Source organism: Poeciliopsis prolifica, unplaced genomic scaffold (genome assembly GCF_027474105.1).
Source record: "Poeciliopsis prolifica strain line A6 unplaced genomic scaffold, Auburn_PproV2 SCAFFOLD005, whole genome shotgun sequence".
Classification (NCBI taxonomy): domain Eukaryota; kingdom Metazoa; phylum Chordata; class Actinopteri; order Cyprinodontiformes; family Poeciliidae; genus Poeciliopsis; species Poeciliopsis prolifica.
The window spans coordinates 873290-893675 of NW_026562380.1; the positions used below are offsets into that span (position 1 = coordinate 873290).

General features: G+C 37.8%; 1 protein-coding gene across 1 annotated transcript in view; it reads left to right on the forward strand.

Moving 5' to 3' along the window:
* The window catches only part of LOC129359609 (serine/threonine-protein kinase 32C-like), an 83966-nt gene that overhangs the window by 23330 nt on the left and 40250 nt on the right, over positions 1-20386 (forward strand). Inside the window, exon 2 of the mRNA XM_055029357.1 lies at positions 3176-3231. Coding sequence (XP_054885332.1) covers positions 3176-3231 — 56 coding nt within the window. The remainder of the gene's footprint in view (positions 1-3175; positions 3232-20386) is intronic.

Consider the following 20386-nt stretch of genomic DNA (forward strand, 5'->3'; position numbering starts at 1 on the left):
ACAATGAGATTTCAGTTGACTCAGTTCTGCCTTTTCTGATCTGTTTAGGGTGTTATGTCACTTTAAATTCAAATGAACTGGCTCAACATTTACACTCGCACATGCTGTAAAAATGCCTGCAAATCTATGTGCAATTACACAACCATAAAACTTTGAAAAGCAGAATTGGAGTCTCCTGCACAACAAGCAATAGTACAGCAAGTTGTTTCTGGATGATAAGTCAACAACAAAACACTTGTATTTTCCAGCAGCCATTGTACAGAGCTTACAGCAGGTGATCAAACCTGCTGTACCACTTGGTGCCACTTGGTGTGATATGTATTATTTTATGTTTTACTGTAAGCTTTACAATTGATCTTTTTTAGTCTCTGTAGCACTTTGAGATTTCTTTGAAATATAAGGTGCGTTACAAATACAATTTATTATTATTATTATTATCAAACATCTTAGAGTTCATCTTGGGTTGCTAGATAACGGCGCAGTGCCTGTTGATTTGTGATCTTACATTCCAGAGGTTTTTGAAACGGCTCATTTAACCGATACTAAAACATATTAAATTATTGTCAAAAACAGCTGGGTGGGTTTTTTAAAGCACTCAGGCTGTTTTTGAAGCAGTTGGAACAGGAGCGCATCAAGTGATTTCTGGATGGTACGGCAATAACAAAGCACCTGTATTTTCCAGCAGCCATTGTACACGGCATACACCAGTAAAACCAGCTGACCAGACATGCTGGCGTTCCGCTCGGTAACGGGCGAAACTCTGCTGGGGTTGCTAGGTAACAGACCGCGCCTGCCGCTGATTTGTAACGTTACATTCGAGAAGTTTTTGAAACTGCTAATTTTTAAGACACCAAGAAAAAACCATTTAACTTATTGCCATAAAAACATTAATTTTTTAAAATTAATCTGATTATTTTTAAGAACTTTGGCTGCTTTTAGAACCAGTAGAAACCCAAATGAAAGTTCCAAAATGTGAGTTTTGTGTAATAGGTCCCATTGAAGATGTCGTGATCCTATTTATGTGCTGCGGTACGAACTTCTCCTCGGTCACTGTTGAGCAGATGCGGTTCATTCTGTGCTGCCTGTACGCCTGTATAATAGGACTTGCATTGCTTCCTACATACTTCTTCCTCCCAGCGTGTGTGGGTGCCAGGCTGCCACAGAAAGGGATCGCTACAGGAAAACACTACATCCACAGCAATTACCCTCTTAGCATGTAGCGACGTCTCCTCCTCACTCTGGAGAGCGACTCCTTTCAGACGGACCGGCCTTGAAAAATCAGGGTTTCTTTTTGTTTTGATTCACATTTAGCGCTGACTCATGCTTTGCGGAAGCGCTGCCATCATGGATCAATCGTTAGAAAGAAAACAAAAAGAAAAACTCAGTGTGATCGGTTGCTCAGTAGATTTCTCCTGATTTTCTGACTTTTATTTAAAAAAGTCATAATCAGCGTCACATCTGTGTGTCTTGAGAGAAGTGGAGCGTTTCATAGTGACGACAGATTAGTTTGGTTTAAGTCATAACTTGGCTGGGTCTCAACAGAAACTCAGCACGAGAGAAATGGACCTTTTAGTGATTTCAAAGCTGATGAGTAGATTTGAAATATATGGATGGATGGATGGATGTCCCAGGTTAATCAATAAATCCCCAATGTCTTAGTTTGGTAAATGTATTGATTACCTGAAACCAGAATGAATTGAAGCCGTTAAATCAATCGTCTAGAAACAGTTTTCACATTTTCTCCTCCCAGTTTTTGTTTCTTTTCTCTTTTCAGATGAAATCCTTAAATATTCCTTGAGAGAAAATAAAGAGTTCAGGCTCAGATTTCTTCCTGCTAAACTTGGAAGTTAAATATTGAACAGATTTTTTTTTTTTTAAGTCAGCGCTGCTAAATGCCGCTCCGACATCTTTATTCTGTCCAGCGAATCCCTGCTTTCATCGTGTCTCTGAGTCAGATGGAAAAAACGAATCCTTTAAAAAAAGAAACTGCTGAGTGTGTGAACCCGGCTCGCTGCATTTACATTTTCTCACACTTCTCTTAATCCTCTTTCTAATACCACACAAAACGCTGTGTTCATGGTACTGTCTCAGAGTCAGAACCAGGGGGAAATCAGAGCCGGGCCTTATGGTGGGATTAGCTGCGCACAGAAGTCTAAAATAGGAGAATCCACACCGGATTATCCTGATTTCCAGACAACACACAAACATGAAGGAAACCGGAAGCTCCAGGCCATCGGTCTGCTCAGAGCAACCAAGCGTGCTGGTTTTTGTCTTTTCCCTCTTGATTGCTTCCTGAAAAAGAGCTTAAAATCCCGTTGAAATTCCACCACGACGCCGCTGGAGTTGCCGTTCGCCCTGCTGTGGCCACATCTGCCTGGACCACGGCTACACCGGCAGACTTGCACCGCAGGGTCAGCGGCAAATCTCAATCAGGAGCATGGGATGCCAGGAGGGGGCCGGCGAGTGGAAGCACATCATCTGTGCAGCGCGGCTGATTTCTCTGACTTTCGTCAGCGCCTGCACTTGAGATCAGAAGCTTTTCATGCACTGAGAGACGGGAAAATGTTCACACACACCTTTTCAGACCGTAGATGTTTGATAAGACCGAGACCAGAAACCATTCTGTGCCTGAACTGGGTCAGATGTCGAAAATCTTGCTTTCACAAAGCAGCTCCTGCAGACTAGCAGCAGCAATTAGCAACACCATACAAACTACTACTTAAGTTGCAGTCTAGCGACCTGGTAGTACAGATCGTTACGTGAGCCCAGCGTGAATGAATCCAGGGTTCGGTGTTGGAGATGCATGGCTGCGTCCTGAATAGCAGATTTATTAAGGAACTTAACTTGCGGCTTGTATATGGACTTTTCCAGTTTTTTTAAAAAACTTTGTGGGTGCGGCTCATAGTGAGGTGCTCTCCATAGTCCGGAATATAATTTTTATACCAACTGAAGGTGAAATAGGAACTTTATTGTGCTGTAAAATGGCACTTTGTGCCTGTAAAATATGTAATACCTCCCCTTTAAGTTTTATTGTTTCACAAGCTTTAATTGCCTCAGTTTTTCTACATTACATTTGGAGTTTGACGTTGCTTGTTCTGTTAAAATGTCAAACATCATGTTGGAACCGAACCTCCATTTGTTTCCTGACTCTGCTTCTGTCTCTGTTTCCTTACAGTAAACTTTGACCACTTCCAGATTTTGCGGGCGATCGGAAAAGGGAGCTTCGGAAAGGTAACGCAGGTTTTTCACCTTTTACTCACCACGTTCATCATCTCTCTTCCTGGATGGTAAATCACTGCACATTGTGGTGCCTAAAAAAGTATTTTTTTTTCTGTTTCAATATGATTATTTCCTTAAAGTCAATTTGAAGAGAGTAAAATTTACTTTTCCGTCTCACTCCGCCGGCTCCTGGGAGTGCTGACCCGGCGTCTCAGTTTAATTACTGCGCAGCGCTCCGCTGTGGCTGCATTTGTGTTCATCTGCTGGGTTGGATGTGACTGGAGGGAGAAACGTGGCGTTTCTCCGGCGTTTGTGGCCATCCTCGCTCCCAGCAGCGGACACAGGTGTTCGGGTCGCCATCAGTGGACTTTATGGATTAAAAAATGACATTTTTGATCAACGTTAGTTTCCAGGCGTGTGTCTGTTGCGGGCTTTAATGCGTTTTCATCAGCACACAATTGGACTCTGGAGGTCTGAGTAGTTTATTCTAATTTTAAATCCCACACATCTCAGCTAATATTTGTTCATTATTCATTTGTTTGTGATACTCTCTTCTGAAAACATGTCCCCTGGATATGATGAACGCATTAACATGTGAATTTATGTAAATTTATACTTATTGCTTTGTTCCCTGCAAGCTGTTTTCACCTCCTTTGCTATACAGAAGGGAATCTCAAGCAAAATAAAATGAAGAATATTTTAAAATAAGAAAAATATATTGACCTGTCCAGGGAGCATCTCACAACCCTGCAAGGATACGCAGGATGTTCATAAATATTATTTAGTGGCGTAATGAAGTCAGTAACTTAATCATCAACGTTTTGCATGGTGGAGAACCAAGAAGCTTCAGCACACAAGTTTTCAGCTTTCAACCTCCAGCTGCTAGAGGATACGTATAATTAAGATGCTTTATTGTCCAAATGAAAGACCCAGAGTTGAACATTTGTGAGAAAAAAACTGAAATTTTTAGATCAATCCAAAACTTTCTTGAAAAAATTTTTAATTTTCAAACTTTTAACATTTTTGACCTTTGAAGCTCTGAAATTTCCATTTTTTTCTGGAAAATTTCTGAGATTAATTAAAACATTTGAGTTTGTTGATGAAAATTTACTCCCATTTTGTCTACAATAGCCCTAATATATGACTCTCAATTCAAATTTTGTGCTGAAATTCTTTTTTTTTTTTACACGATTGTGCCAGTAATTAAGGGCGATCACAATCAGACTTCTGTGTGAATGGTTTATGACCCAAATATACATCTAGTGCACTGTTTGCAGAAGTAGCAATGGATGGAGCCGTTTATGGATTGATTTTATGGGAGCGATGGCGGCAACGACATCATCAAATCATAACAACACAAAGGAATCTAATAAAAAGAAAGCACAATTAATAGCAAGAGCCTTTTGGTGCAAAATTATGGTGCATTTCTCACAACATAACCCTAAAATTCAGAGTTTGAAAACATCATATATTAAATTTAGTGGCAAAATTAAAATTTGGGGGGGTTGAAAAGATCAGAATTGGGACTAAGTGGCATGATTGGAAAACTGTCTCTTCTATTTACTCAAGTTATCCTTTTCTGGCTGTTTACTATATTATCTGAAACATTTAAATGTGACAAAACAAGAGAAATCCATCAGGAACCAAACAGTCATTATGTTGGATACACCAGTGCAACTGGGGGAAAAAAACGTTGCACTCCAGAGATTTTTAGTCACATTTGAGAGCAAATTAGTTGATCTCTGGTGCCTTGTAATATTCATGCAATGAATCCAATTAACTCCAGCAGGATGCCTCCTGATCTGTAGGAAGAAAATGGTAAAAATGTGTCAGTTTAAAGTATTTGGCGGAAAGTTTCACCGGTGTTTCCGTCTTCTTCAGTCCGCTCACAGAGACCTCCAGATGGGATTCGCCCTTGCTGCTGGAGCTGATCTCATTTGATGTTTTGCAGCCACCCGCTGTGCTCCTGCTGCGCCTGGATGCCTAAAAGCATAACTCTTTAGTTTCCCATAAAACACATTTAAGGAAGAGAACATGCAGTTTGAAATAAATTAGATGTTTGAGGCCAACAATGATGTGGAAAGTCATTATATTTCCAGGAGAGATCTTGCAAAGCTGTTGCTTTTGCATCACGAAGAACAGATTTAATTTCTGTAACACGTTATTTTTGTAAAAAAAGACCTTATGTAGTGCAATGGAACACAATCTGTGATCCATAGCTTGTGTAGGTGCTCCAAGAAAAAAAAGAGAAGATTTTAAAGGCCTAGTAGTAGTAGCTGTTGTTTGTATTTGCTTGTGAAGGAGTGAAAATGAGTGTTGTGGGAGTCGTTCTTGCATAGCAGGGAGTCGTGAGCCGCAGGAGGGGGAATGCCAAGAACGATGCAGAGGAACCCTCTTCTTCCAAGAGGCATTTACAAACTCTGTGAACAGTTTCCCACTTCACTCCGCTTCTCAAATCCACGACGCTTCAGCTCCTTCTGCAGAAAAACATGTTTTTTTTACAACACATCAATGTTCAGATTGCTAACAGTCGATTCATGTAACTATACAAGTTTGTTTATCTATGCTTGATAAAATATGTGCTTCTGCAGCCTGCACTGAATTTCAAAGTCTAGACAGGAACCACGTTTAATATCGAATATTAGTGCTGCAACTATTACTCTGATAATTAATGTATTTTAAAAAACTTGTAACAGATTTTTCATTTAGCCAATCAAGACTTTTTTAAAGAAACACATTATTTCATTATTTATGAAATTAAATAGTAAAGAAACTGAAAAAAACAATATGTTGACTACCTCTGTCAAATATGTAAAAAATAAACTTCTTTAAAATGGATCACAGATTCAGAAAGTATTTAATATTATTAAATGTTTATCATAATTTAACATAATAAATATATAATTTAATTAAAAATTTATGTATTTATTTAACTTAGAATATATGAAAAATGTTTATTTATATGTGATAAATATAGTATATATGACCAGATATTATAAATATATATTTATATAATAGAAATAATATTTTATTTTAAATAATGAGTAAAATACATAGTAAATCAGAGAATAAAACATAGAAATAGTCTGAATAGATCTGCTGTTACGGATTGGGAATATTGTCATCGATACCCGATCAAGAGTTTTCTTCAATATCAGGACCGATACTGATATTGATATCGATATTGATATCGGTATCGGTGCATCTCTAGTTTGAATACAGCATCCTTAGCTGCCTGCTAAAGGAATATATCCTCCTGGAAACTGAGGTGTCATTCCTGCAGTCTCCTCCATCTTTCTCCCTCTGATGTTTTGAAGCATCTGTACTCTGGCAGATGGAGTGAGGAGGGATGTGGTTCATTCCTCAGCATAGCTCGTTTGTAACAGCTCACAAAGCTCCACACACGTTCTCAGAGTAGATATAATTGCCTTCTTACCCCCACCTCTTCTCCCACGAGTATCACCCTTTGCCCCCCACCAACCCGCGCCCGTCCAGAAACCGCCGTGTCGACCGCGGGGCTCATTAAAACCTGTGCTGCCAGAGCTGGAGGGTGACAGTCATTGGATCTGACAGCAGTTTAGTGACAGCTCCCTCACACCAGCAGTCAGGTTAACATCGAAACGCAGAGAGAGAGAGAGAGGATGGAGACAGACACGGAAGGTCAGGAGCAGCGGAAGAACTCAGCTGGTGGTTTCCACGTCTTCATTTCCTGTACCATTCAGACACTTCACTACAAATAACCCTTTGTTAGGCGCCCGTGTGATGGAGGTGGAGAGACAGACAGATGGACGGAGACAGAAACCAGCACCGGCAGTGAGTTGGAGCAGAAAAGAGACGAAGGGGGGAAAGGACAGCGAGAGGAAACTGTGACGAGCTCATATGGGAGAAATGCAGCAGGAAAGGTCAGGAGATGATGAAGCCTTTTTTTAGCATCTGCTCTCTTGAGTCGCCCCACTCCCTGTCCACCTGCAAGGCAGATATTGCTCACAAAAACACCGTCCATCTTCTTCAGCTGCCACTGTGAAGACGTAAATTTGTTTTGCAGAATGCAGTTTTCCACCATAGCCTTCAGCTACCTTTTAACCTAGAAATTCGGCGCCTCCATCCCCTTTGTGCCTCTTTAGGTTTCACTGGAGCTCTGCTGCTAAGCTGCGCAGGATTCAGGGGCCATATGGATAAAATTGCTCCAGGAAACCAAAATCTGCATCTTTACTTATTTATCCATTCGTTTTTAACTACATCACTATTTCATTACATAGTAAAAAGAAAAAAAAAAAGTACAACTTTTACTTCTGTTCCAAGTTATAAAATTATGAGAATCTTAATAATAGATGTCGCGGGGATGTGTTATGCCATAGTTCACTTCACACTGTGTTTGTTTTGCTCATGTTCTGGGTGAAAAAATTTGAGCAGATTAAAAACAGCAGTACCTTCGTTGTAAACTCAGAACGACTCCCTGTGTGACAGTTATAGTCACAAACTCCGCCCATAGGAAAACGAAACAAGAAAAAATAGCAAATCAGTCCTAACTTTCCCAATGTTCACAGAGGGAGTACTTTCTTTTTTTTGTGACTGTATTGGTGAGAATGCTGTATTTTTACAACCATGAATCAATGCTACTTACAGAGAAAGATCCGTCTCAGAGGAAAATAAACCTTCATACTAGTTCCCAGAACTATTGTGGAATCTAAATCCTTCATTTGTTTGGTAAAGTGTGGTGTAGATGATTAGATATTCTGAGAGTGTTGTAATAAGAGGTTAAATCTTTTTGTGTTCATTAACATTCCCAACCATTTTCCCCTGAGAGACTCCTTCAAGTATCAGGACTTATAAAAAAATATAATTAAATTGCTGCTTGTTCACGCCAGGCTCAGTTTTGTTCCACCTCCACATTTTCCATATCTGGTGCCGCGTGGAGAATTAATTGCAAAGTTGTGACTGAAGCCAGCTGCTTTTTCTCCTCCTCCAGCATAAAATTACATATTCTGCTTTTTTAAAAATCTGATTTGCTTCTGGGATAAAAAAGGTTATTATACTTTAAAAGTTCAGATAAGAATTCAGTCGACTAAACGCCCTTTCATGATCAGTGCTTCTGCCCCAGGCTGGACTTCGGGGGAGATGAGAAACCTTCAGAGGTTCGTATCTTCACGGCCTTTGAAGGTTTTGAAAATATGACATTTTTTAAGTTCGAGTCCCTTTTTGTCCAGCAGCGATCAAAAGAAAAGATGATTATTGACTATTGGCTTGTTAAAGAGTCTTGGAGTTGCTTGATTTCACTTTTATCTCCACAATACAAACATTTACACACATGATTTTGAAAGTGTTTTTTGTGCACATGACATCAGCTGTTTTTAAAAATCATTTAACCTCTATCAAACTAGGCAGCTCAGATGGGAAATAATAATTATTTAGTAATCAGTTAATCGATTATTCAGATGATTAATTGATTACTCAGATAAAAAATTGGCATTATTATTATTATTATTATTATTATTATGAACAATAATTATTTAACCATATAACTAGAACTAAATTAACAGATACAAATAAACAAATAATTCAATTCCTTTTTTAAAAATAAAGAAATAAACATTTTATTGCCTAAAATGCAATAACATTACATTCATTCATTTGTATGAATGCAGTGTGGATCTACAGTGTAGTCAATTGGTTTATTTTTACATTACAGATTAATAATTCAGTTTCAGAAGATTAATAATAGACTTAATCTATTATTAGTTTTAATAATAGTATTTATTTTTTTAACAGAATTTGAACCAGGTGAATTTAAAACTGCCTCTTCTGGAATATTGAAAATATAAATATCTTTTGTACATTTCTGGTGTAATTAATGCTCTGAACATGTTGCTGTTTCATCAATTAGCTGTTTATTGAGTCTGTGTAATTTAATCGATTAGTAAGTAAGTAAAGCTTTATTTATATAACAGCTTTCAAGATAAACTCACAAATTTCAAGAAACAAAATAACAAACACACAAACCAATTTTATGCAAAAGCAGATTAATTTAGCAACCAATTACTAAATTAGTTGACAATTATTTCAGTAATCAATTAATCATGATTAATCTGATTACTTGGTTCAACCATGAGAATTTATTCCTATTATCGAGGAAAGAGAAATTGAGCTGATGCTATTTATTAGCTTAATCATGTAACTATGTTACCTTCAGGTGTTATAGAATTGGGCCACTGTCTCTTTAAGAAGCTCCTGCTCTTTCTGAAACTCCACCTTCAGAAAATCATCACAACATGGCTTCTTTATTATTCCTTTAACGTTTTTACCAGCGTCACACTGAGAAGGTGTTTGCTGATTGCTCCTGGCTAGTCTGAAGGAGCTCAATGGGAGAATGGTGCTCTGTGACACAGAAGCTTGAGGAGGAGTTCATCCTCGCAGGAGGAGCTAGTTCCACCCAGATGTTTTGCTAAATTAAACCGTTGACATGGAGATCAAATTATTTCTCAAACATGCCTGAAAAAATCAAGGCTAAACTTCAGATGTTTTTTTTTTTGACGAGGGAATAACATAACATAATGTAAAGCAAAAAAAATTAGCTTTTACATGATATCGCCCCTTTAATGCATCCTGCTCTAAAGTCAGAGCTTTTTAATTACAAATGGAAAACAATATATAAATGTTATGGTTGTGCAAAGCCATGAGAACATTACCAATGTGTGAATATTTATAATATCTTCAATTCAAAATTGATCAAATTGGAATTATGAAAATAAAGTTGCTTAATGCGACAGTGTGCCAGTAAAACACATAATCCTTCCCTGCAGGACTTGGAGGCTTGGTGAAAAGCTGCTAGCTTTGTGGCCGGTCCCACCTGGATGTGTGAGGAGACAAAACCTCAGAGGAGCTGTCAGAACCGACTGCGGGACTGTTCACATCTCTGTTGTTAACAAGTCGCAGATCAGTGGCTGGGTGTCACTTTCTACCGCTCTCACTTTTATTCACCAGCTGATGCGTCCTTTCATAGAAGCTGGTAACACAATGTACAGTTTCTGTGAGATTATAGCACCGTTAGTTTTCTGAAAGCTACATATTTTCATCTGGAGAATGTGGTACATGTTGGTGTCTTCTGATGAATATGCATGAGTTGTTTCATTGCTAATGAAATCCTCATCTGCACCTCTGACACTTTCAGCACATCTGAGCAGAATATACAGGAGACAAGCCTTCAGTTCTGCTTTGTGCATCTTTATTAAAGTCTGAAAACCACGCAATCTTCTTAATGCTCTCCATCTGTATAATTATTATTATTATCAAAGAGTGGCTTCAAAGCCATGCTTTCATTATTTTATTAGTAATTGCGGGAACAGATCCCAGACATAATTTCTTAATTAAATCAACTGAGAGCATATTTTTCTCTGGTTTGTTTTTCTAACACTAAGATTTATTTAAGGATTTAGTTTTACACATGCTGTATTTTCACTAAAATCCCAGTAGATTAAAAGTTTGTTGAGCTCAGAGACAGAGTTGGGCGCTATGGATTCAACGTTTTATCACAATATTTTGTGGTAAATGTAAAAAAGTGGCGATAAGAACTATTTATTAATACTTTTTTAGGTAACTGTACAGCTGTGACTGAGAAATTATAGCCTCATAAATTTGTTTTTTTTGGTGGAATTTAATTTTGTTTATTTCGCAAAACTGAAATCGAAATACTTTTTTGCATCACACGAGTCTTATGATCAACAACAGGATGTTACTACTGGCGAAAACTACAAAGAAGATCATGACAGGAAGAAGTTGGAGGATCGTGTGTTTAAATATTTATCCCAAACTTATTCACAGATGTGTGCAGAGGATCCAAAAAGTTACTGCAAAGTAAGAGTAGCGCTACTTCAACATATTTTTACTTAAATGAAAGTAAAAAGTAACCATACAAGAAATTACCCAATTAAGAGGGCAATTTTCTTTTGTATGACTCAATTACAGAGTAACTTATTAAATTATCAATCATTTGATACTAAAAGTTACATCATCAAGTGGACCAAAATATAAATTCAAGGTGAAATTTTGGTATTTTAATGACAAAAATGACAATAATTTATATAAATAACAAAACCAGGTAAAAGAAAATGTTTCATTTGATAAAAAACTGTAAAAACTTTAACAAAAACTGCAGGTGTGTGTCTGGGACTAGTGAATTTTTAGTTAAAACGTACTTGCTTTTCATTCAGTGGGTAGAAAATCCAGAAATTTATCAAAGTAAGAGTAGAAATACTTTATAATACAATTACTCAAGTAAAAATAAAAAGTTAAAATGCTCCTAAAAGAAAATTTTTACAAAAAGAAAAAAAAAACTATGCAAGTGAATATAATTTAGTAAATGTAACTACTTATTAAACAACTCTGTTTATTCACATGTAATTTTAATTGCGTTTCTTTTTTAATGGAAACACCATAATTGCGCATTTTTTCGACAGAGTTTTGTCAACATTTGTTACAGAATTGCAGCTTGAGATAAGTGCCTCAGATACAGCATTGGGAGATAAGACAGAAACTTTCTAATCTAGTTTTGAAACCTGCGGTGAAAATACCTGGAGAGTGCTGAGTGCAGAACAGCATTATGGGTAATTGCACTTTTAGGGCTGATCCAGCTGTGTTTTAATGACCTCAGCGCTCCTGTTGACCGCAGGGCAAACTTAATCTGACATGAAGTGTTGCTAAGCAGCCATAATATTGTGATTGTGTGATGCAGGCCCTGATGTGTTTCTCATGCTGGTGTCAACATATATTATTAGGTTAATTGTACTCAAAATGATGCACACAGTTCTATTTGGTAAAAGTCCCATTTTCCCCCCATTTCAGGTCTCAGAAGCCCAATCTGTGGCTGCACTGATTTATGGCGATGCCTGCAGTAGTAGTGGATCCTGGAGTTGAGCAAATGGATTGCTGAGCTCAGTAAACACTTACATTTCCAGTGGGCTGACAGCAGCCGCTGCAGACCAGGAGACATCCAGAGGAATGAACCAAATGAAAGTGGAAATTATTCCTTCTTCTCCCAGGATGACATGTTTATCAGACCCTGAAATTGGGTTTGCTTCGCTTGCCTCTCTCAAAGCACTGTTTCCAAAATGCAGCTTTTGGCAAGAAGGCTGTGTGTGTTGTGTGTGTGTTTTCATTCTATTCTGTATTTATGCACCAATCAGCCATTAAATTATGACCACTGACAGGTGCAGGGAGTAACATTGCATATCTTGTTACAACACAATGTGCGGCTGGGAAAACCTGCATCCTGGCAGTCAAATGGGCTTTAGTTTGACACTTGCTACCATCCTAAGCGGTTTCACCAACCACAAGACAGCAGCAGCTTAGAAATGGCAGCATAGACGCTAAACTGAGGTGGATGTGTTGACACCCAAAGAAATTAAAACCAAAAGCTACCGCTAAGTTCAGGAGTTAGTCTGTTTGGCCACGAGGCGTCCCTTTATGGCAGTAGTGTCCAAAGTCAAGTCAAAATTGCACCCAGGCTAGCAAAACATGCTTACAGTGTCTTTTTTTCACTGCTCAACAATAAACTCAAACTTTTATATTTGTTCATCCCTTGAATTACTTTTCTGTAGTTTAGAAAATTTGTCTGCCACAGTAATTTAACTTTTTAAGGTAACCTAGACAAAAAAATATACAAAAATCTGAAATTATGTTCAATTTAATAATAAAGAGGTAGGTTTTGTTAGATTTATTTATCTTCAGTCCATTTATAGCTTTTATCTCCATGTTAGCAACAGAATTTGGCTCCTTTGTTCGTCACTCACAGAAACTCATCTACCAGTTACGTACCACCACGATGCGCTTCGCCACCTGTTTGTTGAGACCAGGATGATATAAATTTATTTTCTGGTTTGTCTGTAAAGCTGCACTTGTGTTAATCATCAATAGCACAAACGCACGCTGTTTTCGTTCTGTCTAAATACACCCGCCGCGCTCTTCACCGCCACCAGGCGGCATCTCCGGGAGGAGACAAGTTACCGTACTCTAAGCATCGCATCAGTCATTTTAAGGATTCTTATTGATCCCTCAAAAAATTATAAAAACCGGACATTACCATCAGTTAATAAAATCCCCCCAAACCGAACTTGAAAATTGGATGTTATGCTTGTAGCACTTAGCAGCAACTTTTAGGCAGAAGTGAGAGAGTTGTGTGACATAATCGGAATATGATGCGCTAAATAATAAAACATAATTTAACAAAGCTTTGAGGCAGAAACACTTTCCTCGAGGAATTTTAATAATCGAGGTATTCAAATTGTTCGAGGGATTGTTACAGGCCTTTTTAAAAGACAAAATGATACATGGAGACTTATGTGAATGCACTCATGTTCATGGAAACACCGGGATTATCTCTTTGTCATGAGTCGGATGAGATGAAATACTGGCTCCAGGGGAAAAAAACAACCCTCAAATAAGGCATCTTTACTTGGATGCATGCAGTATTGAGCCAAAGTACTTTAAAGGAGTATATTTTAGAGACATTTCAACCACTAATTCCAAGTAACTTACTAAAAGTGAGTGCTTGATGAAAACTGATCCAAGTCAACTTACTGTTTTCAATTAAATACCATTTTGCATTTACAGCGTTCTTCTCAGATCGCAGAAATCTCTGCAGGAGGAAAACTCATCAATCTTTAGTTCAAGAAAAGTAAATAAATCTCTGTGGTTATGGAAAAGTTCACCTCTAACAGCCGAGGGTAGAAAAGGAGGTTCAGGAAAATTAAGTTTTGACGCAAAAACATTTCGACTCCCATTATCAAAACGTCACTAGCTATAGGTTTTTCAGAGCCAACAGCTTATTCAGTCACTACATTGGGAAGCACAGTTCAACCTTATGGAAAGGTAGAATAACTGTATTTTTTATGAAGTGCTGGTGAAAGATCCAAGCTCCCCTGCCTCCATCCCTGCAGGCAGCAGTCTTCTGCCTGTCCATGTTGCGACTCAGAGGCGTTTGGCCCACTTGGCAGTTACCTGGCCTAAAAAAAGCCCCTCTAAATCTGCAGCATTCTGAATGAATAGATTTAAAAAAACAACCTTTTTACTCCTCCGTTGTCTTGACGTCTCAGGAGCTTTAGACCCCCTGACAACAATTGATAGGGCGGCTATCTATAGCAGAGAGCGGCGAGGGGAGAGGCAACGTGGCGGACTGGAGAGTAAACAACATGACTGGGATTTAGCCCTGATTTACCACTTAAAACCCACTGTTTCTGTACAAACCCAGTGATATATTCAGCTAATGATCATTTTAATAAGTGCATGTGTTTAAAGAGCATTCAACAAGATAAACAGGGGCAGATTCAGGTACGCTGGAGGCAGAGAGGGAGAAGGAGTTTCACAGATATTAAAGACTTGGTTTGGTCAAAGAGATTACTTTTTTTATTTTTACTTCAGGCTTTAGATGTACTGAAAGCTGAGAGGAAAACTATCCACACTTTTTTCCATTTTTTACACTGTAAAGACACAAAATATTACCAAGTATTTTTGGTCTAGTTTCTTATGCAAATGTCTTAGTACACTTGTAAACTATTTTTTTCTTAATTCAAGTAACTTTCCCATATTATATGTTAAATATCTTGTTCCACTGGCAGATTATTCCACTTATAACCAGCATTTTTTATCCATATTAAGGAATTATTGATTTAAAATAACTTCCTATTTATTCCAGAAAAGTTAGTTTTGTGTCATTTAAAGTGTACTGAGATATTTGCACTAGGAAGTCGTCCAAAACAAAAACACTTGTTTCTGCAGCGTCATTAAAGTAAAAATGCTTCAACATATTTTATTAAAGTAGTACAAATGTGCAAACTACACTGTACAACATTTGAAGGTGGTTTAACTTTAAAATGAAAGTCCACCTGCTGCAAACTCAAATTAAAGTTCATGAAGCTGATCTAACAAGAGAGAAGTTGTCTAAACTTTGTTTTTTCATTTCATTAATCTTGAATTGTGAGTTTTAGGTTACTGATACTGACTTGGAATCAGAAATATTGATATTTTGGATTGAGCCGCCCCCCTCTATTGCACTAAAACTAAACTTTTTCCTCATGCCGCATTTTTATTTTACTGCTTTGCTGTTTTGGTTGCAGCTGCAGCCTCAAGCAAACCTGCATCCATTAGTCTTTAATGGTGTTTGCATCTCTATGTATTTTGGATGACCTGCTTTATAAATCCAGTACGAAATGATACCACAAGGTACAGGCGCCCCATATACAGAGGCGATTAGTCCTCCATGCCGCCATCCAGGGTTTGCATGGACTGCATGTTTTTTGCCCTTCTCTCTCCATTTTCTGTGTACATTTTCTAAATAAAGGCAACTACTGCACAAAAGACTTCTTTTTCTATTTTTCTAAAGATGCAACGAAATATGCAAAAACCTCTGTTCAAATGCCCTGCCTTTAAAAGCAACAATAAAAGTAAGAAATGAGAATTAGCATCTGTGCTGCTGAGTAGCAGTCATAAAAAATACAAGCATGAGATGAGCTTCCATTTTGGTTGATGCTCCATTTAAGAAAAGAACAAGATAAAATACAACATGAAGTGACAAAAACACACGCGGCCCACTGCTGCTGTCTCATATGACAGTAATATATTGATATACCACAATCCTACATTATTGGATGCCATAAATCAGATTTTAAATCTTCAAAGCCCTTGAGAATGTACTGCCACGGTTTACAACCTGGGCAATACCTTAAATTCAATTGTTGCCTTTTGTCAAGTGTCCTTCAGCGAGACTCAACGCTTGCCTTTGTCACCGGCTTCTGTGTCATGAAAGCCATGAGGAAGATTGAAGTGGCAGCCTCTGGGATCCAATATGGCCTCCGTGACGGAAGAAGCGCATCGTCGGTGGACAGCACAGAAGTATTTTTAAGCACGTTTTTAGGCGCCTATGATAACTCATGAATCTTAATGCTGATTTCAGTCTAGATTTGTTTTGTTGAGGCTTTTTGGGTCTCAGGTTTAAACTGTTGTACTGATGTAACTTAAAGAGACCAAACTTCTTGGACTTTATTGGGGTTATCACTTCGTTACATTCATTCAATTAGGATAGGTCTATTGGCTGCATAATGCTGCAAAAACAGCGAATGTTTTGCACAACCAAAAAGAATCCAGCAATCGGTAAAGGAATAAAACACTCGTCTTTTTCCAGCAGCCATTGTACGGCGCACACAGCAGTAAAAACAGCTGACTACATGTGCTGGAGTTCTGCTTGGGTTGATAGGTAACGGTGCAGACATCAAACATTAACTTATTGCCAAAAACCGGCTGTGTGGTTTCTTGAAGCACTTGGGCTGTTTGAGATAAAACTGAAGTATAAAATCTTACAAAATGTGAAATTTGCATAATAGGTCCTCTTTAAATGAGAGGCTGGTAAAACCCAAGAGACACTTTAGAACATTATTCTCATACCCAATTAAATCAATTTGATTCTACGTCTTCCTTTAATTCATGACAGTACATTACCATCCTCCACCCAGCCAGCAAGACTGCAGCTTTTCTAGACACGTAGTCTTAAATTAGTCTCATCCGCAGATGGGTCATCCAAAAAAAAAGAAAAAAGATGGGTCACCCTGAATCCTAAGAGGCATTTTTCTGATTAATTAATGCTATATTATTTTACAGATGCCTGTTGTTGTGACACAAAATCTATTATTACGTCTTTATTTAGAATGAGACTACAGCGTCTTTGTGACGCTGTAGAAAAAATTAATGTCGAGAATGGTAGTGAAACTTTCAGCCATCAAACAATCAGCTTTATTCTGCATCAAGTGGAGTTTATCTAAGTCTTTCCTTTTTGCATGACAATATTCAAGCTAATTTTAGCTCTTGCTGCATTTCCACTGCATGTCCTGATGTAGACGGGTTGATATTTTTGGAGAAATTCCCTCTCTGCTGCCAGGCGCATCTGGGTGACCCTATCGAGATTAACTCCATGAAATGGACCGTGAAGCTCCTCGTTATGCCATTCTCCCATCTCACAGCCGATTAAATAATGAATGGGCTGCTGTAAGAAAACAACAAAAACAAAGTTAATGCCGTGCTTCAGAGCTCAGGGCTGTTAAAAGTGAGGATGAGTCAGACAGGTGGGCCCCTCGATGGCGGCGCTTCGCTTGCATCCTCCTCTCCTTTCAAACCACCACATGAAAAGGCTGCGCTGTCTTTCACACTGTGTGCAGAGAACCTTAATGTAAATCGACTGACCACCTCTAAAAGGCTCTTTTACAGATAAACTGGTGCTGTGTCCTGCTGGTGGGGAGAGATTACAGCTGCCAGTGACAGAATCTAAACCAAACAGGAACTGTCCTCCTTCCAGCTGAGCACAAACCCTGGACACAGCTTGTAAGATTGACCTTTTATCTTCCCCTTTAATTAGATTTTCCTTAACCACAGCATTTGCTGCATTTCCATTTTCCATATAATTGTGCAAATTGGAATTACAAAAATACATTTTCTTAATAAAAACAACTCCTGTTTCCAGATAAAACCTTTTTGCATGAGGCAAAACTAAAAAGCTGTTTTCACATCACACGAGTCACATGATCAATAACTGGATGTTTTAAGATAAAGAAGAAGACAGGAAGTGGTTGGAGGATGATGGTGCAGCGTGTTTCTAATGATTTATGTCACACATGTCATGGCTTTTTATGTGGCTCCAAATTACATCAGTAAGTCCCTCCAGTTTTTCACAAGTCTGCAAAATTCTCACAAAATCAACAAATTCCCATATTGTTTCTGATTTACTGCTAATTTTTTTAATCAAACCAGGTCAGAAACTTGGGGTTTAAGTGACTGCTGCCTCAGCCTTCTTGGATGTCAAGTTATAGTCCGTGATCGATTCGGCGATTAATAAAAAGTCATAAATTAGCGCAAATATCATACAAACATTACAGACATTTCTAAATTATACACACAAAATCTGCAATTTTGAGGGGAAAAACCACAACAACAAAAAAAGAAATTCTGGATGTACTAATCAGTGATTAATTAATTTTAACAAACACTTGTTGAATGCTGAAACAAACATCTATTTATTGACATTTTAATGGATTTTATCAATACATTCCAGCACAACCGTCCCTTTAAAAACATTCAGATTAATGCTTCTGATCCGTTCACCAAATAATGGCACAAATTGGAATTATGAAAATAAATTTTGTTCATGGAAACATGCCAATTTTGATAAAAATAGGATAAATATGCAAACCGCTTGTCATATTTGCACAATCATGAGACAGGTGGGTTTTCAGGCATTGCGAGCTTTTCTTTGGTGTGGATTATTCAAGCTTAAAATGCTATTTTTGGCCACAAAATGCCAACAAATGAATATTTTTTTGTGAATGAACATGAGCCTCTTTAGGGAAAATAAATCAAATGTGACAAAATAGCCTTACTTATGTAACTTTAGTCCAAATCTTTTCATATAAATCATCATGATTATCTCAGATACTTTCTGTCAGATTGGAGATTCACTTTATTAATGATTTTATGGACTAAAATGTTTTATGCTGCAATAAATAATAAGTGTGGAGCCATAGGGAGCTTGGATGCCAAGTATTTCATTAACTAAGAGTTATTGCAGTGGAGGTAGTTTGCATATTGCTTGTAGTAATAGTGAAATCACAATATTGTGCAGCCGCATATCAGATGATTAATTAGTCATCAGAAATAGTGACACTTATTTGATAATTGCTTTTTCATTTGTTCATAATCATGCGTTTCCACTTGGTTTCCATTACAAGCTGTTTATCTGATGTCAGGGAAGGAAAACATTTTATAGTTTGTTTCTTTGCATTCGTTTCGCCTTTGTTTTTAATAAATGTAGATTTTTTTTTTTTTTTTTTTTTTGCCTGTTTTTTTACGGGCTTGTTGTAGCAAAATGATTCTGCACAGAAATGAATCAGTGTGTCACCGTTTTATGACCACAGATGTATTTTTATGTTGTTTTTTGTGTTATTCGGTGGTTTTATCTTGTCCAGTGGACGCCGCTGTGACTCCTGGCTGGACAGCCTGTGCTGGCTGCAGATTGCTAAATCCAAAGCTTGATCTGGTCGACGTGCCAAGACGCAGAGCCAGCTGGTGAATGGAGCTGGCTTCAGGCTTCCTGTCTGACAACAAACACAACTTTGTCTCTGAGCAGCATCCAGGGACAACCTCAAATAAAGAGCTCAGAAATCAAAAATTTTTGTAGGTAATTTTACAAAATTCCTTTGGTAGATTTTAGGATTCATCACTTCTCTGCAGCTCTTTACTTTTCTCACATCGGAGTGATCTTTTGAGTCTTCCATTTCAGCTGACTGGAGCTGAAAATATCTACATTCATATGCTAATAGCTCTCCAAACTTTCCGCCTCACCGCTTTCGCCTCTAAATCGTTACTTTTTTCAGCTCTTTACAAAACTGCTCTGATGCATTGAAATTGCTAATATCCTCCATGAATGCATGAATAAATCCTTGTTTTCATCATTTTACTCAGCTGACCTATTCATGAGGATTGCTCATAATGTGAGCCTAGTGGGAGATAAATCGATGGGAAATATCTGCAAGGCTGCAAAACACTTTCGCATAAGATGACTCCAATGGAAAGAAGTTTTAGTATCCCAGGTGTGAAGAATGTGAAGAAACGTTTTAAAATTCCCAACTCTGTTTTGTAAAAAAAACAAAACATTTTGTGCTTATTGTATTACACTGGGTTACAAAGGAAGTTGTCAATGGTTTATCTACTAAATTAGGACTATTTTGCACTGCTGAATCAAAAGATGATGTCCATTTTTCTCAATTAATTAGCAAAATCCAACCTTCTCTCTGAATTGATCAAATTTTTGTGATGTTATCAGTTCATTTCCGTTAATATTTCTCAAACTCTAAATGTTTTCAATGTTAAATGTTGCAAACTTGGATTTCTGTAAGATGAATAATAAACACTTGTAAGGGAAAGCACATTTAAACTGAACCTGTTCAGAAAATTGTTCAGAAAAGTTCAGAAAATTTGGACTCAACACATCAAAATGACCCTAAAACAGTTGAAAGACCCCAGACAAGTTTTTGGCTGCCGCCCTGTGTAATTAATAATTTCAATGACAACCCACAAACAACATCCTCCACATGGTAAAGATGTGTTAACTGCCTCAAATAAATCTTTTATTCCA